This window comes from Polistes canadensis, unplaced genomic scaffold (assembly GCF_001313835.1).
Source record: "Polistes canadensis isolate GaletaPanama2010 unplaced genomic scaffold, ASM131383v1 scaffold_488, whole genome shotgun sequence".
Lineage (NCBI taxonomy): Eukaryota > Metazoa > Arthropoda > Insecta > Hymenoptera > Vespidae > Polistes > Polistes canadensis.
In genome coordinates this window covers 20,879-36,778 of record NW_014570035.1, presented here as the reverse complement: position 1 = coordinate 36,778, position 15,900 = coordinate 20,879, and the positions used below count along the sequence as shown (strand labels likewise).

The 15,900-nt window shown below is 29.7% G+C and overlaps 2 protein-coding genes across 3 annotated transcripts; both read left to right on the top strand.

Moving 5' to 3' along the window:
• The first annotated feature begins 8,319 nt into the window (after positions 1-8,319).
• Positions 8,320-11,208, top strand: LOC106792588 (KRAB-A domain-containing protein 2-like). The gene is made up of 2 exons (XM_014759057.1): positions 8,320-9,748; positions 9,853-11,208. Exons 1-2 carry the CDS (start codon positions 8,833-8,835, stop codon positions 9,879-9,881), a joined length of 945 nt encoding a protein of 314 aa, XP_014614543.1. The 5' UTR covers positions 8,320-8,832; the 3' UTR covers positions 9,882-11,208.
• A 315-nt stretch (positions 11,209-11,523) lies between these two features.
• Positions 11,524-13,785, top strand: LOC106792591 (transcription initiation factor TFIID subunit 10-like). 2 transcript variants are annotated; one of them, XM_014759059.1, is made up of 4 exons: positions 11,524-11,700; positions 12,262-12,396; positions 12,477-12,541; positions 12,646-13,785. In XM_014759059.1, the coding sequence occupies exons 2-4, from the start codon at positions 12,283-12,285 to the stop codon at positions 12,845-12,847; spliced, it is 381 nt and encodes a 126-aa protein (XP_014614545.1). In that variant the 5' UTR covers positions 11,524-11,700; positions 12,262-12,282; the 3' UTR covers positions 12,848-13,785. The 2 variants fall into 2 exon arrangements, with proteins under 2 accessions (XP_014614545.1, XP_014614544.1); XM_014759058.1 differs by having other exon boundaries at positions 11,525-11,760.
• Positions 13,786-15,900: the final 2,115 nt, after the last annotated feature.

Genomic DNA, 15,900 nt, shown 5'->3' with positions numbered 1-15,900 from the left:
CTTTTTATGTCCTCTCTCAGAACATTAAGCTCCTCTCTAATTATCTCACGAATTACCAAACTGGTAATAGCAGAGCTCGAAGAATTAGAAATATTGGAAATATTGCTCGAACGAGATTCAACATTGCTTTTACAGCTTAAGAATCTTCCTTTGTTGAATGGATGCCCAGTCCGAGATAGGCAACTCGGATGAGCTGCAATTCCACACAAGTAGTATTCATTGTAAAATAGAAATTAAATGTAGAATAAGCAAAACTATACACTGTATGGAAATACGTTATAAAATGAGAGAGAACGTTATAAACACGTCTGACCTCACTGACAGATAAATACAATGATTATTCGGTGAATTACATTGTAAAGGACAGTCTCTTGGAAGCATATCCAAATTTAATAATATCATTAGAAATTATGTCAACGACGTCAGTAACCGTGGCTTCAGCAGAACGTAGTTTCTTGGAACTAATAAAAAATTATCTGCGATCATTGATAAGCCAAGAGGGATTTTCATTTCTGGCTATTATGTCAATAAAAAATGAAGTAGCAAATTCAATCGATTTTGATGATGTTATCAAAGATTTGGCGTCAAAAAAAAAGCGAGAAAAATTATTTAATATTATTATTGGATATTGTATTATTATCTAATATTCATCTTATAAAAAATATATAATACTATATAACAGCATTTGTGTAAATAAATAATTCCTCGTTGCAAAATTTAAGTGTAGGATGATTTAAATGTGTATTCAGGCCCCGCAAAAGGTTACGCCGGTACTGTAAAGATGATTACGTTCGGAATGTTAAAGAAGAAAATATGAAAATTATTATTTTTCTCATTATAAGACAAGATAATTATATGAGCACGTTAAAAGATATTAAATAATTTAACGATGAATTATTACACGATATATTTGTAATCGATATTACGAGGAGCATATAATTTTACATGTACCTGTATAACAATTAAATCAAATACTCATTTATGTGACGTGTGAGAAGACGAGTGAGATAAATTTCAAGTATGTGCAAGGAGAGTATTGGATGTATAAACGAGAATGGGGCATAGATCCAATAATGTAAACAATTCAATAGCGATAGAGTGTTTCACGACAAGACAAAGACCGAATATAAAGCAGGCATGTCAAACTCATATGATATTATGGGCCACACGATCTATTTTGTATTAAGTTAGGATTTATAAAAAAAAAAAAAAAAAAAAGACAAATTGAAATAAAAATTCTAGTAAAAAAGAAAGAGAGAAAAATATAAGCTTAAATTGCTATGATTATTATATCATTTGCATTATAAATTGCTATATTATTATATCACTATGATTATTTTTTCTTTTTCCTTTTTTGTTGTTTCTTTAAATTCAATCTTCGTTCTTTGTAACATTACTACAGTCACACTCTTTATAAAATTCGTGTACATATTTAATTATTAATTTCTTAAAAAAAAACTTACGAAATGCAAAGAAAACTGAGCTATCTATACGTATATATATGTATTTGTAAAAGAAAAAAGAAAAACGCAAATCTTCGATGCTGATTTTAGGAAAACCAAAAAAAAATGAACAAAATAGACATTTTATATGCAATCACTTAAAAAAAATAATGATCAGTGATCTCTTTCCATCCTTTCTATTCCCTCTATCTTCTTTCATCGAGAATAATTAATATATCTATTTTTTGTTGTAACGTCAAGCATGCAATTATTCATTTTAGATCCTACATAGTACGATAATTTTTTATGCAAAATTTGATGCTTTATTAGACTTTAGAATAAAGAATTAGGCATTCCATTTTAAAAGAAATAACGATGATCTTGATAGCTCACAAAAAGTGACCTTAAAAAAAGTTTTGTTTACCATTACATTTGCCCCCTAATTTAGTTTAATTATGGAGGAAATATTTTTTTATAGAATATATATGGACCGTTTATTTTGAAAGTGGTGTAAGTCCAATTTCTGTTGTTTTGAAAAAATTAACGGTTTGCATATTGGTTAATTTAAAAATATACATTAATTATATCAAGTTTGTCAATTTTTCTATTAATTTATCGATATGTAATTTGATTATATATGTTACTGTCAAAGCGGGAAATCAGGCAATACTAGTAGTCCAGTCAATAAGAGGAAAATGAAAGACGTTCAGGTGGACCCATACTACAGTTTGATACAATGGTAATTCGACGTCGCTGAATCGAATGGTGCTAATTTTTTTGCAATACAATGTATATAATTAAAAATTAACAAATGTAAAAAGAATTTGTATAGCTTAAGGATAGAAAAACTTGAAGAAAAAATAATTCCCCTGCGAAGAATCGAACGGTAACTACCGGTGCGAGAAGCAGAGACGATACTACTTACGCTAGCGTGTCATTTGACAAATATTCAATTTTTTCCTTACAATTTTTGTGATTGTGAAGCTGAATAAAAATCYATTTCTGTTTTTTTATAACATAATAAAAATGAATTAAAATTATGTCTAGACAAAAAATAAATTCCACGTTTTTAGAATATCTTTTCCTGTATATCTTGAATTTTAATTTTATGTGTAGATATAAAATTCTTCTTTTTCAAATATGTATTCAATTTGATACACAAATAAATATTTAGGAGACAACAAATCTGTAATTTTAAAATTTCCTAAAATATGTAATTTGTTGACTAAATAATAATAGTTTCTGTTAAAATGAATTATTGTTTTTCTTTTAATCAAGGTTCACTATTTTTGATAATAAATAAAAAAACGGCGTGCCATAAGCATCAAGATTCGATTTAAAAATGCCGCGCTTATACGCCAAAATATATATATATATAGATATACATAACGCTCGACACTCGATGGCCAAGACGAAAAATTCTCGCTACAGCTTGAAAAAATATCAGAAATATATAATACAGAACACTCAAAAATCGATGGCCCAAACAAAAAGGATCGCTATCGCCTAAACAAATAGAAAGGGAGAAGTATCCTTTTCTTTTCTCACTCGCACTCGCATTCACGACCAAGAGACCCCAAGATAACGCACACTAGCTCGCTCACCTGTAAGGACCAACGAAGAGGCGTGGGTTGCCCCCTCTCTTACAATTACCTATCACCTTCATTTTCTCGCTTATTTTTGCAAATACGAAGATACACCTTATAACATTTTTTATGTATTTTTCAATTCTCTACAACTTTTGTTTGAAACTTTTTTCGATTTAATGCCTAGATTCTAAGATAGGGCCGTTTTTTACCCTTTTTTACCCTTTTTCTCATTACCAGGGAATCTGATTGCAAAAAAATAGCACCATTCGATTCAGCGTCGTCGAATTACCATTATATCAAGTTTTCCCAAGCTAGCTAAATTTTCCAAGTTTTCCTTTATTGACTGGACTAGTCGTAGGTTTGTCGAGGACATTAGGCGAGGTCATTTTATTTTAAATGTTACCAGATTTTGGTAAACTTTTTCTAATCCCATTTAATAAAATGCAGGTATAAAACATTTAATTCTAAACCCGCTTACCTTCCAATACGATAAAGGACAAAGAATATAGATTTTCTGTTATAGGGACATACAGTCTCAACAACCCCCACCATGCTCGTTTTTGTGTATGTGTTTTGGAACGATTAGTGGTGTGTTTGTGGGGGGTGGGGGTTTGCGTCGGGCCTGTGCTCGAGGATGTATTATTTTTAACGTTGTTTAAATAGTAATTTGAAATTCTATAGAATATCAAAGTATTATGTTCAATAGAATTTTTCAATTTCTGACTTCGTCTGAAGGCTCTTCATATTCATAGTAATGACGAGGATTTACTAGTATTGCCTGATTTCCCGCTTTGACGGTAACATATACATTACTTTTAAAGGCTAATTTAACTACAATAATGTATATTTACAGGGGCTGTAAATGGACTTACACCACTTTCAAAATTAGTCAATTGTTACAATCGTTTAATTTCAGTTTTGAAAAATAAAATATCACTTAAAATATATTTCATATTAATCCAATTTTGTTTACAAATAATAACAAGAAATAAAGTAGAAATAGTATTTTTTATTTTTAACGTTAATTATATTGATAAATTTAATATTATTAGTAGTATTTATTTATGCTCCTTATGTGGCAGTATTTTTAAATATTTATGATGCACAGGAGGTATATAGTGTAATAACTGCTTGATATTCTTATATTTTTCGTAAGAAATAGGCATAGCATCGTGATACAAATGCACCAGGCGATTTTTTCAAATTTTGACTGGTTTTTCCGGACATGTAGGTGATAAATTTTAAGTCTTACATTCTGTGTCTTTCATCAACATTTTATATAAAAAAGTATATGGTGCACTTTTTCAAAACCTTATTCAGCATATTTGCAACTAATTTACCTTTTTTTTTTATTGTTTTTTGTTATCTGTTTTTTGATTGCGTTCTGTAGGTTCTTCGTTGGAACGAAATTTTCTCGTTTCATTTCATGTAAAATGAATTTATTATGTTGTTTACACTGTTTTATAATATCATAATATTCCTGTGGTGTATACTTGAAATTCTTTTTTATATTATATTTTTCTTTTTTCTATGGAAATTGGATTTACACCACTTTCATAATCAATGGTTACGTAATTTCTTTTACCGGCCAATTTTCAATTGGATAAATCATTAACATTTTTTAAAAAATTAAATACTAACTAGTTTACACATACTAGAAAGTTTACACTAAATTAAGTATAAATTACGTGATATCTCATTTTTTTAAAAAATGGATTACACCACTTTCAAAATAAACGGTCCATACGTTATCGGCAAAGTATGAAATCCGACATTCTACAGAATTGATAGGCCAAATCAGAAAATCTTATTGAAGAGATTATTGGTCAATAGGTCCTTTAGTTGAAGCACCAATATTTCAAACAACTATGTCCAGAATGTGATTTGAGCAAATACTTACATTTTTTCATCTAAATGATAATACATAACATAAATCTCCTGAAAACAGACTTTGCAAAATTAGACCGCTTTTGGATTATATCATTCCAAAATTTCAGTCATACCCAAACAGGAGCTAGCTCTAGATGAAGCAATGGTACCGTACAGAGGACGCTTCAGCTTTAAAATGTGTAACTCGGCAAAAATAATAAAATATGGAATTTTTATCAGAATGCTTTGTGAAAGTGAGAGTGGATATATATGCAACTTAAAAATCTATTCGGGAGAAGGCAAAAAGCTACAAGAACTTACATCGTCTGTGTTAAAGGTATACCTTGGTCATTGGCATCACATATACCAAGACAATTATTATAACAGCATTTCTACAGCTGAGCTATTGCTAAAAAAAAAAAACACTAGTGTGTGGTACCATACGAGAAAGCTGTGGCTTGCCAAAAGTTTTGATAGAAAAATCCAAAAGTCTACGTACAAGAGAAATGACTTTTTTACAAAAGGGACCTGTTGTTCTTATTGCTAGGAAGGATAAAAGAATAGTACGCATGATATCAACTATTCATGATGTTTCAGTGAAATCAAGTAGAAAGCTAAAAAGAAATTCTATAGATGATACAATTAAACTTACGTGCAAATTATAGTACAATAAGCACATGAAAGGGATAGATCTTGCCAATCAATATTTGACGAACAGCACTATTTTCTGATAAACTGCACCTTGTTCAATGGATATAAAATGTACTATACTTATCTACCAACAAATAAAACAAGATACAAAAAATTTCTACTAGAAGTAGCTAGAGTATATTAACTGTGGATTCAAAAGAATGCACCATTGCACCTGACATTTCTAAAATTTCTTAAATAGCTTCTTATAATGATTCATCCTTCAGGCTTTCCAGACAACTAAGAGACCACGTCTTAGAAAAAATAATCACTAGCAGAAAAACAAATCCAACTAGAGCGTGTAGAGTATGCTATTCGAAAGGAAAATGCAGCGAAACTAGATATATTTGTAAAAGTTGTTGCGTACCATTACACATAGGTGACTGTTACACTGTTTATCATATAAAAAAGAAATATTAAAAGTTGAATAATGAATAAAATTTATTAAAGTTTATTTATATTGTTTTACTTCCATATCCAATTATGAAATAATAGCCGGTGACATGAGATAAATTCTCAAAAAAAATTGCCGGTCAACAATGTGTTAACTAGCACATCAAGTTTTCTTTCCATTAAAATTATTTTCAAAAAAACTACAATTGTAAGAATTCAAATATGCACAGTTTTATTTAATAAATTTAAGATGACCTTCAAATCTTCTATTGTATATAGTAGTTATTGTGCAATTAGTGATGCGTTATCACTTTGAATCATTTCAAGCATTATTCGAGTTACATAATTTTTACAATTCTAGAGTTTACAATGTTATGGAAGTTTTGAATGTCTTTAAAATTTTGAATTCTTGAAACACTATGACTTTACATTACAATTATAATATATCAAGGTTACAATAAATAAGAATAAGTACGTCCTAATACAATAATACAATTGAGAAATTGTATTGATTATATAATAATAAATGAGAATCACAGAGTTCGCATGTATCTTCGTGTAATATCAATAATGCATATAGCTGGGATTTATATTCTTTTAACATGAACTATTCGTAGACAAATAAACGTAGACTAGTTTTTAATAAAGTGTTATTTAATATTTGGAATTAGAGGGATTTATATATTATAAAAATATATTTGAATTATTAAAATAAATATCTTTGTTATTGTATTTCTTACTACTGTTTTATTCATGTTAAAGTAATAATGTTATTATGTATTACTCGATTATAATTAGTTAGATGTTAAAACGATCTCTCTCTCTCTCTCTCTCTCTCTCTCTCTCATAGGTTTGCAATTATTATAATAAATTTTTATTAAGACTATCAAGACTCCAAATTTTCAAGATTTCCAGACACAATAATTTTTAAAACTTTCAAGAAATTAAAAACATTCAAAACTTTTAAGAGTTTCAAGAATTTTTGACTTTAGATAAATATCGAATTGATTCAAAATACTGTGAAGATTGAATTGTTCGAAAAGTAACCAAAATAGATGCCAACATTACCCAACACTACCTATAGTATTTTGTATATAAGATAATATTATTATTCTGTATAAAAAATAATTTAGATTTTATACAAAATATTTAAACTTCTTATTCATATACAAATTATTTATTACATCATTCTAATAAATAATTTTGTAATGTGTGGTAATGTAAATAAGATTTAATAAATTCCAAAATATACAAACATATATATATATATAATAAATATATATTTATATATAAAATTTATAATATGTTTAAATCTCTTATATTTTTATTATTATATATATTACATCAAATTATTTATAATATATATTTTATTATATATATGTACATATATATTTGTCAAAATTACATGATGTTATAAACGGTTAAACTCGTTAATGCAATTTATTTTCTCCATCGAGAATTAATGAGAGGTTATTGTCTATTATTTCAAATTGATTGTTTAAAAATATTTAAAATATTACCTGATTAACCTCTTTTATGTTAAGATTAACGAAATAGTTGAACTGATTGTATTAAACTGCTACACTTTTTTGTCGAGAAACAAAGTATTAACCTATTATTATGTTTTCAAATGAACTGAAGATCGTACTTTACAGTTAATATTTGTTTTGTTAGAAAGATATATATTTATATATATATATATGTAGTATAGATGTGTGTAAAAGCAAAAGTATAAGTGAATTGCCTGTGTGTCCGGTTAAGATAGAAGTATAAAGAGCGGAAGTAGCAGACAACGTGGTTTGCTTTATTTCCTTAAAATATAACTGCGCAGGAAGCAGGGGTGAGCAATTGAATGAATAAACAAATGAGCATGAGACAATTGAATGTATACACAAACACATAGGTGTTGCCGGCCGGCAATATTTCGTTGGTAGAGTAGTTACGGTTAGTGGATCAACTTTCTGTCGCCGCCGCGAGATGGCACCAAATGACTAAACTCATGCCAAAGCTTGGCGCCTCCGGCACTCTTACCGTCATGCCCCTAGTGGCGAAACAAAAGAACTAAAAAAACACCACGCATTTGAACAACCGCTGCTATTCGCTCTCTTCCGTCCCAACCACCGAGCAAGACAGACACTTATTCACTAGCAGAGACCAAAGACGTGAACACTAATCACTACTTCCTTTTTCCTCTTTAAGATTATTGTTAAGTTTGTTATATATTTTGTATAGGTTTCTTTTTGATACGTTTATAATAAAAATATTCATTTAATATTTTTCCCCAGTGAATTAATTATTTTGAATATTATTGAACACGCTATACTATTGTAGCGGATAATTATGAAAACGAAGCTGTATATAAGGAGGACGATCGAGATAGGCGTTTGCGTCGAATTTGTGTTGTTGAAAAAGACTGAATATCGAGTACGATAATTATCCACGAGGGCGGCGGTGATGTTCTTAAATTTAGATTTAAGTACGTGTGATTTTATAAATAAACAAATGAAATTAATAGTTCTCTTTGATGTTTTTGTTTTTATTACTGTTATTAAAAATCAGACCAAGCGACTAGATGCGCTCTCTAGTGGCAATAGAAATCATCCTTTCATTGTGAATATTGTACCCACATTTATAACACGGCGATCGTCCTCCTTGTATATAGGCTCCATGGGCGTCGTATAGAGAACGTGTTGTACAGTAATTAATCCCCCATCCCTTCCTGCAGATACCTTAATCTTGGTATCCTGGACTATTCATTTGTCCTCTTAAGACACATTAAAACGTTTACATAATTTGAATAGAATTCAATAATTCAATAAAATTAGCAACATACATTTTTTCTCATCGCCATGGATGTGAAAGAAATGCGGGAAATGTTTGAACAAAAGCTGACTAAACTCATAAGTAAAAAAAAAGATAACAGCACCTTCCTTAGCAGTGATCAGTATAAGAATCGAATAGAAGCTGTTAAAGAAGCTAAAGATATTTTGAGCAGTAGTAAGGGAAAAATGAAACTTCCCATGCACTATTGGCTTTCAGAACGGTTTGACATTATTAACGATGGTGGTAAAGAGAAATTAATTAAACGAATTACAGACATATCAAAACCCATCTTGTTCTTTGTACATCAAGAAGAACTGTTTGATATTTTGCATAGCACTCATTTAAACATTGGGCATGGAGGACGGAATCGCATGATTGAAGAACTACACCGCAAATATTTTAATATTACTAGAGAAACAGTTATGATTTATCTTAGCTTGTGTAATTTTTGCCAAAATAAGAGCATTACGCCCAAACGTAATTTAGTTACAGGGCCTGTTTTGCATTCTACTTGTTTTTCTAGAGCGCAAATTGATATCATTGATATGCAATTACATAACTACAATAATTACCGGTTCATCATGGTACATCAAGATTATCAAACCAAATTTGTAATTATACGAGCTTTGAAGACGAACCAGGCAGAAGAAGTGGCCAGTCATCTTTTGGACATTTACACAACTTTTGGGATACCTATTATTCTCCAGTCTGGTAATGGCAGAGAATTTGTAATTTCTGTAATAACAAAATTGCACGAGATGTGGGCTTCAGTGAATATAGTCCATGGAAAACTTCAATGTAGCCAGCCACAAGGTTTAGTGGTAAAAGTATCCAGGGACGTTGAATCTATATTGGCTACATGGATGGTAGAAAACAACACCCGAGATTGGCCATCAGGACTGAAATTTGTTCAATTTCAGAAAAACCATGAAGTGCATTTAGGTATAGGAAAATCTCCTTTCGAAGCTATGTTCGGCTCACAAGCAGTATATAGCTTTAATTCCATCAGTATTCCCACTGAAGCAGTTGATTGCATACGTTCACAGGAAAACTTGGTACAAACATTGACAATTGATAACTCAGAACGATCTATTCAACCAACATGGCATCGTGTTGTGGAAAATGAATAATATTCTACTTGCTAAACCCTACTGACGAAATAAGGGTCTAAATTAAAATATCTGACTTGCATCTGTTTGGAATCTATTCAAAACAACAGAAAAAGTGCAAGTGAATGCTTTGGAAAGCAGATTAGGAAAATATTGAAATGAACATAGAACAAGTTTCCTCCAGTTGAACTGGAAGCAACAGTTTGTCTATCAATTTCTAACGTTGACAGGAGTCGTGAATCTCCCAATAACATCCTAGCCATGACGAAGAGTGTTGATGAGGATCTGTACACACTGTGCTCTGAACATGGCCAATTCAAGCACAAGTACATGCGTGCAGAAATACATTTGTGCTCTGAAAAATTATTAGACTTAGCTGCTGTTACTGCAAAAGCGGATAACATTTGAGAAAAATCAATTTTGATTTCTCTGAGGGAGGCGGTATTTTTTAACAGTGTATTAGAGTTACAGGTGTATAAGAAAGGAACTGCAAAAACAAATGTGTTTAATAGTAATATGTCAAGGTTACAGGGGTATAAGAAAGGAATTGTAAAGCCAAATGTGTTTTTAAAAAGAGCATGTACAAAGCCACCGGTCAACTCCGCAATTTCAAGTGCTGCAATTCTTTTCTTTGCTGCATTAAATGGCACTTATCATTAATTGTGATTATAAATGATTGTTTGTTGATTTTTACTAAAAAAACAACAGAGGAGATATTCATTTATCTTAATCCATCATCGCTTGTATTCTGCCTATCGCTCTTACATATTCTTTTATTCTGATAGATGTTTTCTTATCTCTGTCATCTCACAATCATTGCTGGTTTATTTCATTTTTAATAGCTTAAAAACTTTTTTTTAAGTAATTTCCACCCTCTTCATGTGTTCTAAACATGGTTAATTCAAACATATTTTATAGATTGACCGAAACTCGTTAAAGGCATTGTGTATATATTTTTAAATTTCCTTATCAGAGTGATTCAATACATTGAATACTATCCTCTGGGTATTTTTTATAATGATCAGACATTTTATAAATTGACCAAAACCTACTTCAGGCATTGTATAGAATTCCCACGTTAAATACATTGTCCATAACACAGATATCAACACTTTATACTTATATTTAAGTAAGATGAAGAGAAATTGTGTTTATTTTAGAATATCTTAAATAGAGTAAAATTGTAAATGAATGAGATTAGATCTGCACATCAACAATATTAAATTGAGTATTAACTTACATTGATATTTATAAATAGTAACTAGAAACTAAACAATAAAATTTTACAATATATTTACTCTTTTCAATGTATAGTATTAAAAATCTTTAAAGGTTATATCTGCTGAGAATGATATTATGGAAACTGTCATTTCTTTTTTTCATAGACGTTACTTACGTATATTCTGGATTTGAATATCAGATGTCACTCAATTTGCTTTTAATTACGAATATGTTTGTAGGGACTAATGGAAAGTTTCTATTATCTAGTGACGTGAACAGCGACAGCTTGCGGTAGCATTTAAAACTAGTATTAATATCTCGTAAGGATTGATGACCTAGGGAAGAATAACCAGAGACATTGAACGTGCGAATCAGGACAAGGATATAGTCGTGCAGTGTGAGAATAAATATTATTATCCCGAATCTCTCCGTTACACAGTTTATTAGAGTGCTTACAATCGTATACCAGTGCTATGCATCAAAGTGAGAAGGGAAGTGCTATCGTCAAGAAGGAAAATAAAACTTGAGTGCATAGAAAGAAAAAAACAAACGGCACGACCTTATGTAAATTTTCTAGCAAACAAATATACTTAAATATATATGATGTATGGATATGTATTGTAGGTTAGGCTTATCATAAATTCTAGAACACATACAACAATTTTTTAATAATAATTTTAATTAAATAATCGTAATACAGAGTGATTAACGAATCGTGATTAGTCGAAAGTATTGTTATTAGCTCTGTTATTAGTAGTTCGGTCGGAAATGATATGTAATGTTATGGTACTTACTGAATTTGTTTTTAAATTCTTTAACATAAAAAGTTATAGGTTTATTTGGTAAAATTCAAGGTGACCTTGAAAAATGAAAAGAAAATTGATAACAAATTTTCTCTATATGCGTTAAAGCAATCTTGAAACCATTCAATACCTGATAAAAACACTTCTTATCGGATTGTTAATATCAAAATAATCTCTACTGATCACGATTCGTGAATCACCCTGTATACATAAATATGTTTATTAATTATCAAAATTTCCTGGCCATGTTTAAATAAATGTCATCCTCTTTTAATTTCAGATTATAATTTTCTTATTTAATGCTTTTTTTAAATGTTTTTAGAATTGTTTAAACTAAAAAAAAATGGCAGAAAATTTTGAAAGAGATATTCCAACAATGTATACAAACGAAGAACCGAAAAAAGCTGGTCAGCCACTTTCTGATTTCCTTTTACAATTAGAAGACTATACACCAACGGTATTGAAAATTTTAAACATTTCATTTCATTTTTTATATATTATTTGATCTATTTTATTATTAATTATTTATTATTTTAGGTACCTGACGCTATTAGTGAACATTATTTGCACACTGCTGGTTTTAATTCTACTGATCCTAAAATGTAAATATACAAATTCTACTAGACAATAAAATGCAAATAATATATTATATATTAAAAAAAAAGCTAATAACAATATATCGTTATTCATTAATGTTAAATTACAGAGTGCGTTTAGTATCATTAGCTGCTCAAAAATTCATATCGGAAATTGCTAATGACGCTCTTCAACATGGTAAAACACGCGGTGCTAATCAAAACACAAAAACAAAAGGAAAGGATAGACGTTATATGCTTACTATGGAAGACCTGACTCCTGCAGTTGCAGAATATGGCATTATAGTTAAAAAACCACATTACTTTGTTTAACCCATTTGCATTATGACTCTACTTAAATTACTGTGTTCAGACATCAGCGTCATTCAACTGAAGATTGACCTGTATCACAGTTTTGTTATTTTCGTTAACTTCTACAGTATAAGTGTTTTACAGTGCATAGTTAACTTTTACAAAAACTGACTACAGAATAGTTTAAGAAGCTTATTTAACATGGTATTTTTTAAAATGATCGATGCATAATGTTACATCATAAACATCACATTTAGAAACTGTTTTTTTTTAATAAACATAGATAAGCATTGAACGTATCGCTTTGATATTTTGATCCTCTTGCTAGTGTTGGAGGTATCCATATAGGAAAATGCTAGCTAGTATATCGTGTTAATGAATAATTGACAGATGATGCCTTTGTTACTCTTATGTTTGCTAAATATTTTTTAATAATTTTTTGGGCTAATCTTTGCTTGTAGACATGGAAAGCTCGACTTTTTTTATTGCTTTTGAAAATTATATAACTGTTTATATAATAATAATATAACATCATGTCTATGTCTCATATAAAAAAATATTTTTTATAGACTCTTTTACATCTTCGCATAGTGTGAAATTTGTTTAACATTTAATTGTCAACATCAACTTCACCCATATTCTTATTGTAATATATTACTACTGACGGTTTTGAAATTTTTTGTCCTGTATATATGTTTATTTTTTTCATTTCGGCAAAATCTAAAGTATACATTGTTGTTAATAAAACATCTTTTTCATCTTTCCACTTTATAGTCGTCATATCTGATGTAGAAAATGCATAGTTTCTGTCTTTACAAATTGGAGGAATTTAGTTTCTAAGGCATTCCTTTTTTATTCATCCTTGTTGTTTCACATACGTTTGTTTGTACATTATATAATTTTCGATATAAAGTCAATGAATTATACCAATTATCAATAAACAAACAGTATCCTTTGTACAGTAGTCTACTTTCTTTCAACAAATTTATTACAATATTTCTGCTAGCAGATCCAGTATTAGTTTTGTCATTTCCTACATATATTGTAAAGTAATATTTTTATCTTGTTTTAGAATCACATAGTTTATAAAACTTAATGTTAAATCTCGCTCTCGTTTAGTTCAGATAAATAAATTGTGTATAATGTAAACGCATTAATGATTCATCAATCGATATATTTTATCGATTGTTATATAAAAAATTTCTCGAATTTTTATTAATGGGTTGAAAATATCATTATTGGTAAAATGAGAATTTGTTGTAATACAGATAAATCGATTATAGGGTATAACAACTCTGTCTAATAACTCTGAATAGTGGGCTTTAAATGTTTAAAGCAATAAATGCTTTTAGTTTTTTCGTTTGTAACTGGTATACAAAATCTGCGTTAATTGCTCCATACTTATTTTTTTCTGAGATTATTTTACTAATTAGTTTCTTTATTAAAATATAATTCAAAGACTTCTTTTCTTGACAGATTTTGTGTATTTACAATTACACCGCTTCTGCCTGAAAATTTATGTACAATTGACATATGATTTTGGGGTTTCCGTACAAAATTTCCATTTACCAAACTACTGCATTGATCATCTTCGTTGTCATCATTTGATGAAAAATGATGGATATGTTTTCGAGTATATCTTATTTCTACACTTGAATCTAAATCATCAAAATAGTTGGAATCCATTGGGAGAACTAAATGTTGTTTTATATTATAAGATAAGGGTCTTTTTAAATTTGGATTTAAATTGACACTGTTTACTTGTAACATCAGTTAGAAAATTGACATCATTTATTCTTAACGGCAGTTAGATGGATCTTCACAATGATTAATAAAAGTAAAATTTGTTAAGAACGCAATGACGTTCTCTGCAAACTCTGTCATACGTAGAATTTTTCCTGGCTGATGATAAAAGAAAATTGAAGCTTGCAGGATGATCTGTGCTCGGTGTTAAGAGACAGTTGTCATGTTAGAATATTTTGTTTATAGATGCAAATAGGTTAAATAAAATCAAATATGTTCTTTGCTGTAAAATTAGTCTTTTGTTATAAGTATTTTATGAAAATATTTTTAATATAGTGACAAATTTGGAAGGTGGTAGTTTCTACAGCTATCCTTTCTCCGAGGTCATACTGGTGCCCTTTGGTAGGGAAAGACTTATAAGTAGGAGGTGAAGACTGCTATAACTAGTTGATCCAAGTTCAGTAATTTCAGTAAGTTGATCCGTACTCAGGTTTTTTAAGTGGATTCTGATTCAGTTGATCCACGTTTAGTTCAGTTGAGTCATATTTAGTCAGTTGATTCAATTGTTATAAACAAATTCAGTTAGTTAGTATAGAGCAAAGGTTACTACTAGTAAGAAAGAGAGTAGAGCAGATAAGTTGAACAAGGGCTAAGTACTACGCTGCTGTATAACGAATATTAAATATGTCTTCAATTAGTTATAATTGAAGCATATTTTTTATGGATCAGCTTCTTCCACCTTTATAACGTGGAAGTCAAAAGGGATTGTATTCCCTTTCCTAACAAAGTGAGAAAGCGCGTACACAAGAGCGTGCACAGTACGGAAGTGCACAACAATGTCTCTGGCGTATAAAATGTAAGCTCCTAATACTATAATAAACAATATATTAAAATTTCAGATTTGTTAAAATACATTTGAAATTCGATTTTTTTTCAAAAGTGTCTGCCATAGCTTCAGAATCGTCATAATTGTCTGCCATTATTTGTTTTTAACAATAATAATGGTAAATAATAAAATATCTAAATATCAGCCTTAAAAAAATGTTTTTAAAGTTGGTCTAAATTTCGCACCTTTGCTACATGAATGATGCCATAGGAATCGCCACCGAGCTTAGTTAGTCTCCTTTTAATATATGGTAGGTATGAGATGAAATTTGGACTTTGATAAAATATGTTTTGCCTACTTTCCATGGGTTCTTAAGCTATTTGATCTTACTGGCTATTTGTTTCAACTACTGAAAAAGGGTATTATTGGTCCTTTACCCGAACTACTATAATTTAGTTTCGCTTGTTTTTCAATCGGAATATTGGAGTAGACTTCTTTGTGGTAT

Coding starts and splice junctions, on each gene's coding strand:
- LOC106792588 (XM_014759057.1), top strand. CDS start 8,833: ATGGATGTGAAAGAAATGCGGGAAATGTTTGAACAAAAGCTGACTAAA. Junction 9,749..9,852: donor AAACCATGAAGTGCATTTAG/GTATAGGAAAAT, acceptor ATACGTTCACAG/GAAAACTTGGTACAAACATT.
- LOC106792591 (XM_014759059.1), top strand. CDS start 12,283: ATGGCAGAAAATTTTGAAAGAGATATTCCAACAATGTATACAAACGAA. Junction 12,397..12,476: donor TAGAAGACTATACACCAACG/GTATTGAAAATT, acceptor TTATTATTTTAG/GTACCTGACGCTATTAGTGA. Junction 12,542..12,645: donor AATTCTACTGATCCTAAAAT/GTAAATATACAA, acceptor GTTAAATTACAG/AGTGCGTTTAGTATCATTAG.